At 43.5% G+C, this 20,467-nt stretch overlaps 1 protein-coding gene across 1 annotated transcript in view; it reads right to left on the reverse strand.

Moving 5' to 3' along the window:
* The window catches only part of LOC145157399 (TMV resistance protein N-like), a 29,757-nt gene extending 9,311 nt beyond the window's left edge, over positions 1-20,446 (reverse strand). The window contains exons 1-2 of the mRNA XM_079076442.1: positions 20,276-20,446; positions 19,440-19,534 (exon numbers count right to left, since the gene is read on the reverse strand). Coding sequence (XP_078932568.1) covers positions 19,440-19,534; positions 20,276-20,446 — 266 coding nt within the window. The remainder of the gene's footprint in view (positions 1-19,439; positions 19,535-20,275) is intronic.
* Between the last annotated feature and the right edge of the window lie 21 nt (positions 20,447-20,467).

Here is a 20,467-nt window from a genome sequence, read left to right on the forward strand (position 1 = left end):
ATCGAGGGATTAAAAGATTTTTATAAAGAAATGATTTTCTAAAGACTGAGTAAAAGAGTTTCGAGAAAGAACGAGGTGTGTGATGTGCGCGACCGGCCGAGCTCAAGTAAGTTTTCCCCAAAGTACCCATACAAGTTTATGTTATGATTATCAGTTTCAGTTTCAGTAGAACAACATGCTAGAATAGGACTAACGATCTAGGAATGATGCCTTATGTGCCTGCTTTATGTGTTCCAACTTTATGAAAATTGCATGCTAGTACCGAGTAGACAGTAGTAGGATAGCCTGTTTAGGTTATGCCTGATAGTATGAGCTTAGCAGTGTATGCTAGTACAGATCAGTCGATATGATAGCCAGAGTAGCATATACTTGATTATGTGTACTCAATGTCCGAATGCTGCTTGCTATGTGCTTTTAGGAGTTCTAGTTGTCTTTCACTAACTAGTAAACGAATATGTTAAGTTACATATTGCAAGGACTAAATAATTTCAGAGGGTTGGGTCTAGCCCTATTTCGCAGCTCTTGTTTGAGTCCAACCGTTGTAGGGTAGGATCCCTCATTCGAAGAATTATCTAGTCTGAGTAATATGTAATAGTATTCGCGAGCTAGTTAGGGGAAGAAAGCAGGGACTTCTTATGCAGCTGAGGGCGGAGAGTGGGTTGGCGACTTCCTAGGGCGAGCCTAGGATGAGATTAGCATGAGATCAACAGTAGTAGTAGGGACTTGGTGGAGTCGAGGCAGTTCTTGAGGAAAGTACGGATAGATGTGGAAGGTAGTATGGGCCCGTACTACTGAAAGCAGAGGATCCATACTTGAATTAAGGAAGGCTGAGGCGAGACCAGGAACCTTGCAGTAGACGTGATCCCTTTAGATGTATCAGTACCACTGACAGTTGTCGTTATGTATTGCAGAATGGTGGTACTACGCTCTTGTTGGATATAGTGTCTAAGTCCATAACTTTATTTGGTATGTACTTGACCCGACCCGACATGGTCCATTTGGGTTGCATGGCATTGCAATACTTGGATAGACTAAATAAGAGAATAAGGCACTTATGATTATTAATATATTATAAGTTCTAATATATTAATAATAGTATTATTTAATTAGTATTGATCAAGTATTAATCTAGGATTAATTTGGTGATCAAAGTGAGACTAATTAAATATATAGGGTTGATTATGACAATCATCAATTCTTTTATGGTGGATTAATGATCCATGGTTTATGGGTTATGGATGTAACCAAATGGAGCTCTATGGATAGTCCATGGGAGTTACAAATCCATGGGTCATGGGAAATCAAGAGTCATGACAATTAAGGGCATTCATGTGTAAACCCTAATTGTGACAACACTATAAAAGGAACCCTATGGCTAGCAAAATAGACCTAGTAGACCTAGTGGACCTAGTGTTACTAGAGAGGGCATAACCGATTTTGAGTGCTAGAAGTATTCTCTCAAGTTATTCCAAGTCTTGTAGTGTTGTGTGAAGCATTTGAGGCACAACATTTGGGGTGCTAGGTTCACAAAGTCTTGAAGAAATCCAAGCAACAACAAGGTATGTATTTCTACTAGTTTTATGTTTTATGTAATCCCCATGCCATGCTAGTTAGCAAATAACCTTGAAAAAGAAATTTGCATGTATATAGAGAAAACATAGATTCAAGGTTATTAGGGTTGCATGTACACTTAGGAAGTGTTAGAATGCTCAAAACCCATCAGTGGTATCAGAGCCTAGGATTGTTTTCTGTATACTTGATGCAAAACTGCTTAAAAAAACGAAAATTCTGCATTTTGACGACTGGACTCGCCGAGTCCATGGGGAGGACTCGCCGAGTCCATGAACAAATTCATCCTACTCGCCGAGTAGAATAATGCACTCGGCGAGTAGGAGCGTGCTGGGCAGTTTTTTCGAGTTTTGTTGCTGGAAATGGATTAAGATCATTATCCCAATCTGTTTTGGACTTGTAAAATCTGTTTTTCAAAATGATAATGATTATGTTAACCCATTTTACATGACTTTTATCAATTTTCAAGTATTGTATATGTTTATATGATTTCTTGAAATTGCTTGACATGAATTTGTGTTCTTATGAGTTTTTAGAAGATCATAGGAATTATGTGTAACCACCATGTGTGTTTAATTCATGATCTTAATGGCTATGATGGTGTCCATAACTTGTCCTCAAGTTATGGATAACCAAAAGTCACTTCTTTTAATTATGATTAAAGAACTAAAGAGGTTTCATAAATTGAAGAGTCTTCATTTTTATGAACCATTAAAACTCATAAGTTACAAATTGAAGAGACTTGGAATAGTTTCAAATCTTGCCCTCAAGTTTTGGAATTTGAAAAATCTTACACTCTAATACTTTAATTCCAAATTAAACCTTAGATTTTTTAAAAAGTTTAAAAATCAACACTTATACTATTATTATAATTTTATTATATAGATATGTATAAGAATATGTCGTTCTTACCGTTAGTAGGCCTCATTCACGAAGCCGGTCTATAAGGGGGGTATAAGGTTGTTGCCTATAAAATGGTGACTTAATGGGTGTCCACTCTCACCCACCGCTTCCTTGATCGGTGGAGGGTCGTTAGCCGAACGGGTAGGATACGACTTTAAATACTCGTTAAAAGTATAATGAATTATAAAGTAACTATACATTATAAATTCCCAATCTTAGTTACTTTAGGAAAATGTGAAATTGGTGCTAGCCCATAAAATTACACTTTGTACCTTACCAAGTCGTTAGTGGAGTGTGTGTGGTTAACCGGCACACTAACATGGACTAGTAAGAGTGGCAAAGGGTAACTTGACTTTATTATAGATCGGTGGAGCGTGTGTGGTTAACCGGCACATCGATTAGGTAATATTGTTGAGGGTACCAAGTCAATTTGTATGGTTATTCACACCTTGTTTGTGATCCTCGGCATCCCAGTCACAAACTTGAGAGGGCACAATCGAGATTCAAACATGCCATTGAAAAGTTCAATGTATCTCAAAAGATCTAGGAGTTTCAAAACCAATAAAACCTAATAATAAAATATTTCGTTCTTATGGTGGAAATTGGTAAATCGTAATTTACCTACCTTCAAATATTTTATAGTATGGATTACGGCATCCCTCTTCCAACTATAAATAGTTTGTTGGATCCTAGCCTTAATATTTCATTTGGGTGAATTATTAAGGATTCCTAATCTAATGAAACTTGTCTTTCTTTCCTTCAGATGTCTTCCAACAATGCTTCTGGCTCAAACCCAACAGGCTCCTTTTCCCTTATGAACTTGTGTGGTAAGGTCATCTTTGATGGATCCAATTTCAATGAGTGGATCAGAAACATCAGAATGATTACCCGCTATGAGGACAAAGAATATGTCCTCGATAGGGAGCTTAAGGTTGTGAATGAAGCCACTGCTACTCCTGAAGAGTTTGCGGAGTTTGTTGCACATGAAAAGGATGCTACTAAAGTAGCATGCATCATGATGGCCACCATGACTCCTGAACTTCAAAAATCCTATGAAGATTTCTACCCCTATGAGATGCACCTGGATCTGATGGAAAGGTACCATCAGAGCGCGCGTCAGGAGAGGTATGAAATCATCTCCTCCATGATAACCGCAAGGATGAAGGATGGTGAACCCATCACCGGTCACTTGCAGAAGATGCAAAGGTTCGTTGACCGGTTGCTGAAGCTAAATGTTGACTTTCCTGAGGAAATGGCGATTGACATCATTCTCCATTCCTTACCTCCAAGTTATGATCAGTTTCGTATGACTTATCATATGAACAATGAGGAAGTCACACTTAGCAAACTTCAAGGACTCTTAAGGATAGCTGAAAATGGCCTTAAGGGTAAAGCGGTTGCTACTTCTACTCCTTCAACAACCCCTGTTCTGGCTATTGGGCAGGGAAAGGGTAAGAAGAGGAAAAGCCCTTCGAAGGGTACCAAGGGTAAGACTCTTGATGGTTCCTCTTCAAGTGGGACAAAGAAAGGTCCCATTACTCCTTCTTCAAACCCAAAGGAAGCACAGTGCTTCTATTGCCAGGACAAGGGACACTTCAAGCGAAGCTGCCCTAAATATCTGCAAGATCTAAAGGATGGGAAGGTTAAACCCACCCATGCAGGTATTTACACAATATTGTCTAACAACTCATCTAATGCTAATTCTTGGGTGCTTGATACAGGGTGTGGTATTCACATTTGTACTGATTTGCAGGCACTAAGAAGAAGTGAGCAAGTGGAGCACGGGAAGATAAACTTAGTCATGGGCAACAGGAAAGCATCACCTGTTACCAAGATAGGAGTTTATTCTTTATTGCTTTATAATGGGTTAATGTTAGATTTGAATAAGTGTTGTTACTCGCCCGAAATGGCGAGAAATATTATTTCCTTTCATGGCTTGTACAAACAAGGTTTTACATTTTCATTTGATAATAAAAATGGTGCTATTAATGTTTATTACAATGATGTATTTTACTTTAAAGCATTACCTTGTGATGGTGTATATGAAGCCGTGAATGTTGTAGACAATCTAGGAAATAATGTGTTGTATATTGATTCTTCAGATAGCTTGGATAAAGCATCCTTGTGGCATTGTCGTCTAGGACATGTTAACAAGAAGCGCATAGGCCAACTCCAAAAGGCTGGAGTCTTGGAATCATTTGACCTCAAGTCAGATGATAGTTGCGAGTCTTGTTTACTTGGAAAAATGACAAAGTCACCCTTCACAGGTACTTGTGATAGGGGTGAAGGTTTGTTGGACCTTGTACACACGGATGTGTGTGGGCCCTTCAGAGTTGCTACAAGGGATGCTAATCGCTATTATGTGACTTTTACTGATGATTACAGTAGATATGGATATATTTACTTAATCAAGCATAAGTCAGAAACCTTTGAAAAGTTCAAAGAGTTTAAGCAGGAAGTGGAGAATCAATTAGGCAGGAACATCAAGATGCTCCGATCCGATCGGGGAGGAGTGTATCTTAGCATTGAGTTCCTTGACTATCTTAAGGAATGTGGGATTGTCTCACAATTGACACCTCCCAGAACACCACAGTTGAATGGTGTAGCTGAGAGGCGCAATCGAACCTTGTTGGATATGGTTCGTTCCATGATGAGTCGAGCTTCGTTACCAATCTCTTTCTGGGGGTATGCCTTAGAGACTGCCGCCCATATCCTTAATCTAGTCCCTACTAAAAAGGTTGCCAAAACACCTCACGAGATGTGGACTGGGAAAGTTCCCAATTTGGACCACATCAAGATTTGGGGTTGTGAAGCTTTCGCGAGGCGTGAGACTCATGATAAGCTTGAACCTCGAAGTGAGAGGTGTATTTTCATCGGCTACCCACAGAGATCCTTTGGTTACCTCTTCTACAGACCCAGTGATAATGTGGTTTTTGTGGCAAGAAGAGGAGTCTTTCGTGAGAGAGAATTCATAAGCCAAGGGGACAGTGGGAGGCAAATTGACCTTGAAGAGCTTCAAGAGTCAAGTGGTGAAGGAACCTCAAATGCTATCGACCAACCTGAGGAGGAAACTCCTGTTGATCCGATAGATGAGTCTGTACCTCCAAGACGTTCCACTAGGGTAAGGAACACACCTGATTTTTATTATGGTTATCACATCACCACTGAAGGTGATACATTTATTAGTGATAGTACACTAATAGATTTGGATGAACCTAATAATTACAGGGAAGCCATGGCAGGCCCTGAGTCTGCTAAATGGAAGGAGGCTATGGACAGCGAGATTCAGTCCATGTATGACAATCAAGTTTGGAACTTGGTTGACAATGTACCAGGTCGTAAGACAGTTGGGTGCAAATGGATCTTCAAGAAGAAGACCGACATGGATGGGAAGGTACACACTTATAAAGCGCGACTGGTTGCGAAGGGCTTTACTCAAACTCCGGGAGTTGACTATGATGAGACCTTCTCACCAGTAGCTAAGATTAAGTCTATTAGAGTATTGTTAGCCATAGCTGCATTTCATGATTATGAAATATGGCAAATGGATGTCAAAACCGCTTTCCTTAATGGAAAGTTGGCTGAGGATGTTTACATGGCTCAACCAGAGGGTTTTGTCGATACAAGATACCCTAATAGAGTGTGTAAGCTTGATAAATCCATTTATGGATTGAAACAAGCATCTCGCAGATGGAATCTTTGCTTTGATGAGAAAGTCAAAGAGTTTTGCTTTTCTAGAAGTGAGGATGAGTATTGTGTGTATGTCAGGGCTAGTGGGAGCATAGTTAGCTTCTTGGTGTTGTATGTGGATGACATACTTCTCATAGGAAACGACGTCCCAACCTTGCAGGAGGTTAAGTCCTGGCTTGGGAAGTGTTTCACTATGAAGGACCTTGGGGAAGCTGCCTATATCCTAGGGATAAGGATATTGAGAGATAGGAGTAAGAGACTAATTGGACTTAGTCAAAGTACTTATGTGGATAAGGTACTGAAGAGGTTCAGTATGCAAGATTCCAAGAAAGGAGAATTACCAATCCAGAGTAATGCCAAGCTAAGTAAGACTCAGAGTCCGAGTACAGAGGCTGAGATAGCTGAGATGAGTCATATACCATATGCTTCCGCTGTGGGCTCGATCATGTATGCTATGACTTGTACTCGCCCTGATGTGGCCTTTGCTTTGAGCATGGTCAGTAGATATCAAGGGAACCCTGGCAAGGCACACTGGACAGCGGTAAAGAACATTCTCAAGTATCTGCGGAGGACTAAGGATTGGGTCCTTACCCTCGGAGGCAGTGATGACTTGAGAGTGGAAGGATATAGCGATGCTAGCTTCCAGACTGATAGGGATAATTTCCGCTCTCAGTCAGGCTGGGTCTTTATCCTAAATGGAGGGGCAATTACTTGGAAAAGTTCCAAGCAGGAGACAGTAGCTGATTCTACTTGTGAATCAGAGTACATAGCAGCAAGTGAAGCAGCTAAGGAGGCGATATGGCTAAAGAACTTCATCGGAGACCTTGGAGTTGTACCAGCTATAAAGGAGCCAATGGAAATTTTCTGTGACAATGAAAGTGCAGTTGCTTTGGCTAAGGAACCGAGAGATCACGGGAGATCTGGGCACATTGACAGAAAATACCATTTCATCAGACATCGAATAGAAGAAGGACTCCTCGTGGCTAAGAGGGTATCATCAGATGAGAACCCGACAGATCCCCTCACGAAGGGACTGAGCAGGGTTAAGCATTTACAGCATGCGAGGCGCATTGGGCTGAAGGATGATATTAGTTTCAATAATTAGATTCCTGAAACTTGTAAAATGTAATTGACATTTGATGATAAATAAAAGTTGTTATTTATTTATGAGTAAGGTGTTACTATCTTGTGTTGATTGTTTACTATGTTTCAATTTTGCATGTTTTCACTTCCAGAATAATTATGTTATTATTCAAACCATCCACAGTCAGTCAAACTTTGGAAGTAAGTATTGATTTAAGACTGTCATGAATTTGGCTTGTATGATTTGTCTAAAAGTGCTTTGGACAATGCAATGGTTGCTACAACATTCATGAGTACTCATAAGGGCTGAGTATTGGATCCAACCCACGCTCACTTGCATCACTTCATGGAATTTATCTCGAGTGATCGTGAGACGGTAATATCATATAAATCTTCAAACCTAGAGATATGAGTTGTTGACTATGAGTTGGTTATTCATTGATTGTACGAAAACGCATTGGTAACTCGATGTTATAAAACGTACCTTTGTGAATAATTCAACAAGTAGTTAGTACAAGCATATCAGTCGAAGTTTATCTGTTCCTTCTAGAAATAGAAGCGATATCTGGGCCCCTCGATGATTTGGTTTTGACTTATGTACCGGGCCCGGTCAGAACCTAATTGATGTGTTCAATTTAGTTCTATGTCGAAACAAATCAGAGATCGAGAAACAAATGCTGGACAATAAGTAAGACCATGTTCCATGTGTTTGTCCGGCTGATATCATGAGAACAGAGGATTATATGATCACTTATCTTAAATGGCGTATCATCATCATCTCAGTTCCGAGAGACTTTGAAAGAGCTACGATTGCTAGTCGGATTTTGAAGTCATATTTGCAAATATAGTTATTAGACTTATCCAAGTGGGAGACTGTTTGATATAGTGTCTAAGTCCATAACTTTATTTGGTATGTACTTGACCCGACCCGGCATGGTCCATTTGGGTTGCATGGCATTGCAATACTTGGATAGACTAAATGAGAGAATAAGGCACTTATGATTATTAATATATTATAAGTTCTAATATATTAATAATAGTATTATTTAATTAGTATTGATCAAGTATTAATCTAGGATTAATTTGGTGATCAAAGTGAGACTAATTAAATATATAGGGTTGATTATGACAATCATCAATTCTTTTATGGTGGATTAATGATCCATGGTTTATGGGTTATGGATGTAACCAAATGGAGCTCTATGGATAGTCCATGGGAGTTACAAATCCATGGGTCATGGGAAATCAAGAGTCATGACAATTAAGGGCATTCATGTGTAAACCCTAATTGTGACAACACTATAAAAGGAACCCTATGGCTAGCAAAATAGACCTAGTAGACCTAGTGGACCTAGTGTTACTAGAGAGGGCATAACCGATTTTGAGTGCTAGAAGTATTCTCTCAAGTTATTCCAAGTCTTGTAGTGTTGTGTGAAGCATTTGAGGCACAACATTTGGGGTGCTAGGTTCACAAAGTCTTGAAGAAATCCAAGCAACAACAAGGTATGTATTTCTACTAGTTTTATGTTTTATGTAATCCCCATGCCATGCTAGTTAGCAAATAACCTTGAAAAAGAAATTTGCATGTATATAGAGAAAACATAGATTCAAGGTTATTAGGGTTGCATGTACACTTAGGAAGTGTTAGAATGCTCAAAACCCATCAGCTCGAGGCCAGCAGTTGGCAGTTCAGGAGAGGGATCGGGTTCGGGATCAGGTTCCGAGCAAATAGACGAGAGGCTACGCGAGTTCATCGCGTCAGACATCACCAGAGGCATCCTTGATTCGACCCCCATTATCTTCGGGTCGATCAAGGAAGGGATAGTGGAGTTGATGGAGGATCGCCTCAGGGCATTCAGGAGCGACATGGCATCTGGCCAGTTAGGATCTCGCACACTGTCCTTCAAGGACTTCCGGGGCAGTGGTGCGCCGGATTTTCACGGGGCGAAGGACCCCATAGCTGCCAGGTGATGGATTGCAGACATTGAGTCTGCACAGTTGACTAGCTTCTGCCCCGAAGGGTCGAAGGTGAGATTTGCAGCAGGATGTTTGAGAGATCGAGCTAGGGATTGGTAGGAATCCGTTGGTGACTCGTTGGGAGCCTCGGCTGTCGAGGCTATGACCTGGTCGGACTTCGTAACCAGGTTCAGGGCAGAGTTTGCACCGGCTGTCGAGCTTCAGCAGCTGGCCAGGGAGTTCCTAGATATGAGACAGACGACAGAGACTGTGGCGGAGATCACCGCCAAGTTCCGGGAGAGGGCGTTATTGGTGCCCCAGTACGCGGGTGATGAGGATATGAGGAGGACCCGCTATCATGACATGCTACGAGATGACATTCGAGAGCATGTCAGTTTTTCAGCTTGCCCTACCCTGGACTCTATGGTTGCCAGGGCAAGGGAGAGGGAGATAGACCTGGAGCACATTCGGAAGAGAAAGGCGGAAGAGGGGCATGTTATGGGGGCTTCGGGGAAGAAGCCCAAGGGACCAGATGCGGGGCCGAAAGGCCAACAGGGGCGGGGCCGCTGCAGGAAATGCGGCAAGACGCACGAGGGAGCGTGCAAGTTGGGATCGTCAGGCTGCTACAAGTGCGGCAAGTTAGGGCACTTCAGCAGGGATTGTACTGCCCCTGCACCCGTGTTACAGACGTCAGAGTTGCTGTGTTTCGACTGCAACCAGCGGGGCCACAAGAAGGCCAATTGCCCCCAGTTCACAACAGCAGCGCCAGTGAAGGCGCCAGCTCCAGCGACCCTGCGGATTACCGATGGCCGGCAGGGCAAGGCAGAGGCTCCAGTGGTGAGGAGTCGGGCATTTCAGCTGACTACCGAGGAGGCACGCGCTGCACCCGATGTGGTGACGGGTATGATTCTTTCCCTCTGGTTTATTTTTATGATGTTTATGTTATTGATATGTGCTCTGTTTAGGATCGTTCCATGTGAACGGTATCCCAGTACAGGTACTGTTTGATTCGGGTGCTACCCGATCATTCGTTTCTCTTGCGCTTAGCAAGAAGTTTTCTGAGTCTTCGGGTATGTTGGATTGCCCTCTAGAGGTCGAGATTGCGGACGACCGATCAGTGCGAGCATCTGAGGTCTTCCGAGATTGTGTGCTGAGGTTATTTGAGGAGCGCTACTTGGTAGACTTGGTTCCCATTCCATTGCGTGGGAACAAGGTGATTATAGGCATGGATTGGCTCAGCCCTAATGGGGAAGTGATCGACTGCGCGCATCAGTTGGTGCGGATCAGGACCCCAAGTGGGGGAGAGCTGGTGATTCAGGGCGAGAGGCCACAGCAAGGACCAGCCTTATGTTCAGCAGCGAGAGCTAGGCGTTACCTTCAGCAGGGTTGCGCAGGTTATGTCGCGTATGTTATGGATACCCGGGAGGCGGGTAGGGCGACGGTGGGCGATGTGCCCGTAGTACGAGAATTCGCGGATGTATTCCCCGAGGAGTTGCCAGGGATACCTCCGGAGTGACAGGTGGAGTTCAGGATCGACCTAGTCCCTGGTGCGGCTCCGATAGCCAAGGCACCGTATCGGTTGGCTCCTCCTGAGATGCAGGAGTTGTCTACACAGCTTCAGGAGTTGTTAGACAAGGGTTTCATTCGACCGAGCAGTTCACCCTGGGGAGCCCCGATTCTGTTTGTGAAGAAGAAGGATGGGTCGCATCGTATGTGTATAGACTATAGGGAGCTGAACAAGGTAACGGTGAAGAGCCGTTACCCACTCCCGAGGATTGACGACCTCTTTGACCAGCTTCAGGGAGCATCTTGGTTCTCCAAGATAGATTTGCGTTCAGGGTATCATCAGATGAGGGTCAGGGAGGAGGATGTGCAGAAGACGGCGTTTCGGACGCGTTATGGCCACTATGAGTTCGTGGTGATGCCTTTCGGGCTCACCAATGCTCCTGCCGCGTTCATGGACCTCATGAACCGCGTGTGCAGATCGATGTTAGACCGGTCTGTGATAGTGTTTATTGATGATATCTTGGTTTACTCCAAGACGCAGGAGGAGCATGAGGAGCATCTGCGAGAGGTTCTAGAGACCTTGAGGAGGGAGAACTTGTACGCCAGGTTCTCCAAGTGTGATTTCTGGTTGCGCGAGGTGCAGTTTCTTGGGCACCTTGTCAACCAGAACGGGATTTCGGTAGATCCGGCCAAGGTAGAGGCCGTGATGAGATGGGAGGTTCCGAAGTCTCCATCTGAGATTCGGAGTTTCCTGGGATTAGCTGGCTACTATCGGAGATTCATCCAGGATTTCTCCAAGATAGCATTACCCCTGACCAGGCTAACGAGGAAGGCTGTGGTCTTTCGTTGGGGGCCTGAGCAGCAGGCAGCATTCGAGACACTGAGACAGAGATTGTGCGAGGCGCCAATCTTAGCCCTGCCAGAGGGCATGGAGGATTTTGTTGTGTACTGCGATGCGTCCATCTCAGGTTTGGGCGCAGTATTGATGCAGAGAGGGCACGTCATCGCCTACGCGTCGAGGCAGCTGAAGCCTCACGAGGCGAACTACCCGACGCATGATTTGGAGTTGGGGGCTGTTGTGTTCGCCCTCAAGATGTGGCGACATTACCTCTATGGGGTTCGATGTACGATTTACACGGACCACAAGAGCTTGAGGTACCTCATGGATCAGCCGAATCTGAACATGAGGCAGCGTCGGTGGTTGGACGTGGTAAAGGATTACGACTGCGAGATCCTTTACCATCCGGGAAAGGCCAACGTGGTGGCCGATGCGCTTAGCCGCAAGGCGGCACCGATCAGGGATATCTGTCTGAGGATGACAGTGGTGACTCCGCTTTTGGAGCGGATCCGGGAGGCTCAGCAGGAGGCTATGAAGGAGGAACATCAGAAGAGCGAGCGGATTGTGGGACAGGTTTCCTCCTTCGACTATGATAGTCGAGGGTTATTGACACTACACCGTAGGGTGTGGGTACCGTATCACGGGGATGTGCGTCAGGTTCTGATGGAGGAGGCGCACAAATCCCGATTCTCCATTCATCCCGGGGCAACGAAGATGTATAGAGATCTTCGTCTAGACTATTGGTGGCCCTGCATGAAGCGGGATGTAGCATGGTATGTTGAGAGGTGCTTGACCTGCAGGAAGGTCAAGGCCGAGCACCAGAGGCCACACGGCAAGATGCAGCCGTTGGATATCCCGCTGTGGAAATGGGAAGACATCACGATGGATTTTATCACCAAGCTTCCCAGGACCGCACGTGGAGTGGATTCTATATGGGTCATCGTGGATCGGTTGACCAAGAGCGCTCACTTCATACCGATCCAAGAGAGTATCTCGGCAGAGAAGTTGGCCAAAATCTACATCCGAGAGGTGGTGGCGCGGCACGGAGTGCCAGTCTCCGTGATTTCAGACAGAGATGTACGGTTTACTTCCAGGTTTTGGAAGAAGTTCCATGACGAGCTGGGTACTCGTCTACATTTTAGCACCGCTTTTCACCCGCAGACTGATGGTCAGAGTGAGCGGACCATCCAGACTCTGGAGGATATGTTGCGGGCGTGCGTACTAGACTTCGGTGGTAGCTGGGATACCTATCTTCCTCTAGCTGAGTTTTCGTACAACAACAGCTACCACGCGAGTATCGACCGACCTCCCTTCAAGATGTTGTACGGGAGGAGGTGCAGGACCCCGATATGCTGGGGTGAGGTAGGCCAGAGGGTCATGGGGAGCACCGAAGTGGTGCTCAAGACGACCGAGAGGATCCAACAGGTTCGGAGCAGGCTTGAGACTGCACATAGTCGGCAGAAAAGTTATGCTGACAAGCGCCGATCAGACCTGGAGTTCCAGGTCGGGGATATGGTCCTCCTGAAGGTGTCACCATGGAAGGGTGTCATCCGATTCAGGAAACGGGGCAAATTGGGCCCCAGGTACATTGGACCCTTCAGGGTTCTGGCCCGGGTGGGCAAGGTGGCATATAGGCTAGATGTGCCAGCCGAGCTCAGTCAGATCCACAACACTTTCCATGTCTCCCAGCTGCGGAAGTGCCTAGTGGATGATTCAGTGGTGGTGCCGTTAGAGGATATCCAGGTTGACGACAGCCTGAATTTTATTGAGCGCCCAGTCGCAATCCTCAACCGGAAGTCGTAGGATCTGAGGAACAAGAGGGTGGAATTAGTGAAGGTGCAATGGCAGCACCGAAAGGGTTCAGAGTGGACTTGGGAGCCGGTGGAAGAAATGATGGAGCATTACCCCGAGCTGTTTCAGGACCGAGCAGCAGACTTCGAGGACGAAGTCTAAAATAAGTGGGGGAGATTTGTAGCACCTGGTTCCTGGTATGTAAATTTATCTAAGTATTTTGCATTTTAGCCTTGGACTCGGCGAGTTGTAGGCCCGACTCGCCGAGTAGAGCCGGGACATGGAACACGTTTAAGTTGGCGACTCGGCGAGTCCATATTCTGGACTCGGCGAGTCCCCGCTGTCTGGTGAAACCCTAATTCCAAGGGTTTGCACCCTATTTAAACCAACCTTATGCGCCCCAAGCTCGCCCCCATTCACCCTCAAAGCCCCCTATATCGTTCTAACATCGTTCCTTGTGAATTGAAGTGCTTGGTGTGATTTCTTGAAGACTTTGAGAGAGAAAGGAGAGTAGATCAAGAGGAGAGGAAGGAGGCCAGGCATCTTGGTGTTATTTCAGAGATTTCCTTGAGGTATAACTCAGTTTCCCTCTGTTATCATGCTTATAGTCCCTTAGAGCTCCATTAAAGTCCTTCTTGAGCCATTTCCAAGCTTGGGTATGAACTAGGGTCTGTGATAAGCTGATTAACCTTTAGATCTAGGCATGACTGAGCTCCAGGAGCTCGGATCCACTGCCTTTATGAAGCCATATTGCATGAAAGCCCTAGATCTACTCTTTTAGTGCATTTTGAGCCCTAAAACCTTCATTGGTGTTTATTTACACGTAAAGTTGGAAACTTTACGTGTTAATCAAGCCCTAGGAACCTAGATCTACGTATGGAATGAGCTGGATCCAAGCAAAATCGAGTATATAATAGTGGCATGTGGCCGACTCGGCGAGTCGTTCATCGGAGTCGGCGAGTCGAGTCGCGAGTCCTCGAGTTTTCCCCTTTTCGTGTTGCTGAGTGGAGTCGTGAGTCATGGGGGGGGGGTGACTCAGTGAGTCGGAAGCCAGACTCACTCATGGAGGAACTCGGCGAGTCAATGCCCTGACTCGGCGAGCCTCAAGAACAGACTCGGCGAGTTGTTCGTACGACTCGGCGAGTCTCAGCATAGAATGTTCTTCGGTTGAAGATGAACTCGACGAGTTGTTCATACAACTCGGCGAGTAGGATGAAGGACTAGTGGTCATCGGTTTAGAAGGAAACTCGTCAAGTCAATGCCTAACTCGACGAGTAGAGATGAGATTATGGTCAATCGAGTGGATAGGGACTCGGCGAGTTGGCAAGCCAACTCGGCAAGTCGGGTCAACTGGAAGTTGACTTTGATTTTTACTCTTGGTTTAGTTAGGGGTAAATGGTCATTTTACCCTGAGGTCGGTTAGCAGTATTTGATTGAGTGTTTTTGTGGGAATTATAGCCGGAGGATTTCCGGAGCAGCAGCAGCAGAAGTCAGTCAGTTCCCACGTAGATCAGCAGCCACCTTGAGGTGAGTTACCTTCTAGTAGCGGTGGGTCTACGGCCACAATGCCGGCCCACTAGTAGGAGTTGCATGATAGATGATTGTCTCTGTGATATTCATCTAGGGTTGTTACTACCTGTGATATGTTTATGTGCTAAAATGACATGATGCTATGTACTAGTGACAGTAGGGGGAGATAGTCCCCAGATTACCGGCCGATAGGGTCGAAGGGGCGGTCGTGCCCAGCCATGCTAGATAGATTATGTGATAAATGTGTTATGTGGTAGTAGTAAGGGGGTGAAATAGTCCCCAGTACCCGGTCGAGAGGACCGAAGGGGAGATCAGCACCCAGATATGCTAGTCAGTACCCGGTCGAGAGGACCGAAGGGGAGGCCAACTCCCAGATATGCTAGATAGTATCCGGTCGGGAGGACCGAAGGGGTAGGTCGGGCACCCAGATATGCCGGACAATATATGTATGTTATGTAACTGTATGGTAGGTGGTATGATGGGGGAACTCACTAAGCTTTGTGCTTACAGTTTATAGTTTTGTTTTCAGGTACCTCTTCGTCGAAGGGGAAAGAGCTGGCGCGGTAGCGGCACATCTTACACACACATTGATTTCCACATCATGAGTTATTCTGGGATTTGTACTCTGACATTATTATGTTTTTATAAAATGGTTTCCGGACACGCGACATTTTTTTTTATGAAATAATATGATCAGTGAATGTTTTATTTCTAATGTTTTGCTAAGTATATGTTTCAAAAATGAATTTTTTTGGCTCTTATTTTGGGATGTTACACATTTAACATCATTGTTTACAAAAGAGCCATTGTTTCCGAAAACATTATTTCAAAATCAAAGTTTTCTCAAGACCCGAAGACATAAAAAATAGAAAGTTGTGTACAATCACACCTTTGCCTTCCCACGATCCTCGAAAGTACCTTAAGCCATAAACTAAAACTGTAAGCCAAAGCTTAGTGAGTTCCCCCAAAGTACCAGCACGCCACAACAAACAAGCATACAATATGAACAACCAACCTGACTGGATTGCCTCGTAGGTCCTATAGCCTATCTGGACAGCTCTACGAGCCTTTGGCATGACTAGAACGCCTCGCAGGGCCTACGGCCTATCCAGACCACTCTACGAGCCTTTGACATGACTGGAACACCTCGCAGGGCCTACAGCCTATCCGGACCGCTCCACGGGTCGCCGACTTGATTGGACCGCCTTGCAGGCCTACTTCCTATCCGGTCGTCCCCGGGTGTTTTATCCTACAACACAAAGCAAGACCACCTAAACCCAACACAACATGTCGACCTATGCAACAAATAAACATAACAGAGAGCCATCAAATACATATAATCATACGGATCCACCGAACAACTACAACTATCATATCACAATCCAAACCAAGATAAATAATCTAGTGGGTCGGCATTGGTGTCTTCGACACACGGGTACAGTGAGGAAAACTCACCTCACAATTTGGTGAATATATCTGAACAATACACTGTTCCGACTACCAGCTCTACAGGTCACCTATTGAACAGATAGAGACCAAGGCTTTACTATAGCTCAAACTACCCTTAAGTCAAACCTGGTCAACCGTGGTTAAAGTCAAAGTCAACAGTCAATGTCCAAAAGTCAATATTTCTTGCCAGCAGAGTACGCCCTACATACCAAGAGAATACGCCCAACGTACTCTGATGTTGACCAAAAGTGTGGTGCTGACCGCGTATGTGCAACGTACCACCACACCTAGCGTATGCAGCCCATTTCCAAAACTCCATTAAGAGCTTATTCCATTAATCCCTTACATCCAAAACTCAGATCCAATCCCAAAATGATGTCCTAAGTCATAAAGTTTCCAACTTTATGACTTTGTATGACTATTTCGTCTTAAGAATATCACAAATTTCTTTTATAGATTTGCAGTTGATGATAAGATCAAAAATGTCAGGAGGAACTCCACATGAGATTTCATAGAAGCAATTTCGACTTTCTCCATATTTTCTATGTCATTGTTGGTAGGTCTGGTCATTGCAAGTTGACCATCTTCAAGTATGACTTCAGCTTGATCAGTGACAAGGGATATAAGGACATGTCATTGTTGGTAGGTATGGATTTTTTAAAGAAAGTTAAAAAGCAACCACTATGGCTTGATATCAATGGTGTGAAATTATAAGTTAATCTCGTGGATCTTGATGAAGCTCAACAATAAAAGAGAGAGAATTTGTAAAGGAAAAGTAACAACAACATATATCGTTAAATGTAAGCAAGATAGAGAGATACTTGTGTAAACATAACTTGGTTTGGTGTTAAACACAAGTTATTATACAATGAACAACAAAGTATGAATAATGAAGGGCATAAGATATAAAAGATAAGGAGGTTTGCATTTAACTTGATATGATTAAAAGGAAGATGGAACTCAGACACAAATTCAAAAGATTACAATGTCTATTTATAGAAGAAAATAGTACTAATCAATAATTAAGATAAAGTAAAAGTAATCCTGATTTAGATGACCATGCTTCCCATGCTTGGGACCGGAAAAAACCAACTCAACACACAATTTCAGAAAAGATGATTATTACTTTTCTGATACTGCGGTATCCATAACAAACAAAAGCTTTTTGTTAGGAATCGGACAGGGTACACGCAACGGAAACACTATCACACACACATGAAAGCAAAAAATAAAGCAAAAGATAACACAAGGATTTTACGTGGTTTGGATTCGGTGTAAATCCTACATCCACGGGCTGCAACTGAGTTTATTATTATTATTATTATTATTATTATTATTATTATTATTATTATTATTATTATTGAGGAAGATTACAATTACAAAATGTAGCACACAAGGTTGGTTGCACACCTTTCTTCATATACAGACCTCGCCACCAATTATATATATATATATATATATATATATATATATATATATATATATATATATATATATAATTTAAGTGTCATGCGCCATACCTACCTTTGAAATACAAGAAATGGGTCGTACCTACCTTTGAAAAAACAAAAAAGTGAGACGTGAAACTTAAATCATCTTTTCGGCAAACATGTATCATGCTAATGATTCAATTGTAAATTGAATTGTAAATCAATTGAAAATTATTTCCCTTGAACTATAACATTCTTTTGTGTAACATTCCAAAAATTATAAGGTAAAAATTTTATTTTTAATTGACCCAGAAACACCAATTATCCTTTTTCAATAATTCAAAAGTATATCATAATAAAACAATTATCAGAGTAGAATCCCAAAAGCATAATGTTGCGGAAACATTGGTGGATGCCCTGCGATTAAGTCGGGCTTTCCCTTTCGAACCGAAAGTACCTGAAAATAAAACCATAAGCACAACGCTTAGTGAGTTCCCCAAAATACCACATACCATAAATATCATTGGGCCTAGACCGTCATAATGGGCCTAGCCGTGCCAAACCAATAGGCCCAACCCGACATACAAATGGGCCTAACCCGTCATATAGGGGGCCTAGCCCATCCTATAATGGGCCTAGCCCAACATACCATGCAAGTGTCACAAAGACAACTAGCATAACAGATCCTAGTAGGCCGACATTGGTGCCTTCGACCCACGGGTACAGTGAGGAGACTCACCTCAATCCAAGATAACCAAAACACTCGCGCTGCTACACCCGGGATCCTCACACTGAACACAACCAAATTACCCCCGATCAATAATTAAGACAATTCCCAAAATCCAATGTCAAATCCATACCCTATCCTATGGGTAAAAGACCATTTTACCCTTGCCATATCTAATCCAACATCTCATAGCCCAACCCCCAAAATACCCAAGGTTCATAAGGCCCATAATAAGCTTTCTAGAAGTACGCCCCACATACCAGGTTGATATACCCCACGTACTGCCTGCTGATGCACAAAGTACAACTCTTTGATGCTTACAGACGGGGACTCCATGCACTATGCTGAGCATACACATACGTACGCCCAGTGTACTCATCAGGTGGCCAAAACTCAAGCAAAGGAGCTTAACCCCTTAAAGCTTAATGTCCAAACCTTATATCTATATCTAGCTAAGGTCTTAATCCATAATGTCAATAACTTTAAGCCATAAAATGGCTTCAAGAGGTCCAAAATCTATATCTATCATCCTACTTACATGAAACGACCAACAACTCATGCACGGGTGAACTTCAACCGAAAAGATCTGATTTTTATCACATACCAAGCTTTAAAATGACAAGATATGAATTCTAAAGGTTTTGGAGTAACTTCTACTCACAAATTCAAGCCACGGGATCAAAACAAGCCTATCAAAACTCTCCGAAATTAAATACAAAATTAAAAAAGGCCCGAACTATCACTTTATGGTTATTCCCTTGGGCTCCAAAACACAAACCAAACTCTCGGATCACCTAATCTACATTATCCACATCCAAAGGGGTCTAAATCTCTCTTTCCCCAATGCCCAAAGCCTTATGGTAATTGATATTCGGGTCACAGTCCCGAATTATGAAACGATTGTAAACAGGGTGTTACATTGTCATAATTGGAAAGACATGACATTTTTGTTCATGGCTCCATTAACCCAACAATCTCCAACATGGAGACATTAACAACACAGTAAATCCAGTAATATTCAAACCAAACAAGTCTTCCAAGCTTGCAGTGCCCAAGAACAAGCTAAAACCCATTCAATTTCCCCTAGTTATATTCGTCCCCTCTTATCAAATACCAGAGGGACTAGTTAAAGCTTGCCTAAGCCCTAACTGAACACTAGTCATATCATACCCAGTCATGCTTGAACCTACCATAAAAACATCCCTAATCTCAACCGACTCCCACAAACACGTACCATCGACTCCAGAGAATTTTAGTGGATAACACTCTCCAAAATTAGCAGACTATTCCCAGTAGAGATTTTAACATTCGACTTTTCAGTCATAGAAACCCATTTTTATTTTGCCCTAGTACTCGGATTACCACCCATGCTCCCGCTATTTCTAAATCCTCTATTCAGTTTAGACTTCCAAATCCGCTCAGCTTACATCCTCATGGCTCCAGGCTTCAAGTCTGCAAATTAAACCCTCTTATCTATACTAGATTCAGCAAACACGACTTTTCTATTCATATTAATAAGGGGGGGGGGGGGGGTTACATCCCCAGATGGAACCGACACCATGTATAATGACCATCGTTTGAATCCTCAGGTAATAACCAGATCCCCATTGAGTGCCTTACACTTTCCACCACCAATCTTGACATCCAATCCTTGATTGTCTAATTGCCCAACTGTAATCAACTTAGTTTCCAGTTCTGGAATCACCCTAACATTACGTAAGCACTAAGTAGTTCCTAAAGTAGTTTTTAACTTAATATCTCTCATACATGTTAATTCTATGGTTCTCCATAACCCAACCTTACCTTCCCAAAGTCACTTTCTTTCAGATTCTTCATTGCTTCATTATTGTAGGTAACATGAAATGAAGCACCAAAATCCATAACCCAAGAGTCCATATTACTTTCCACACTGAGTAACCATGCATCATCCTCAAAAACATTATCATCACCAACAATGTTTAATTCTTTAGACATTGACTCTTGACATGTCCTACC

Source organism: Lactuca virosa, chromosome 2, assembly GCF_052849685.1.
Source record: "Lactuca virosa cultivar CGN04683 chromosome 2, Lactuca_virosa_CGN04683_v6, whole genome shotgun sequence".
NCBI lineage: Eukaryota > Viridiplantae > Streptophyta > Magnoliopsida > Asterales > Asteraceae > Lactuca > Lactuca virosa.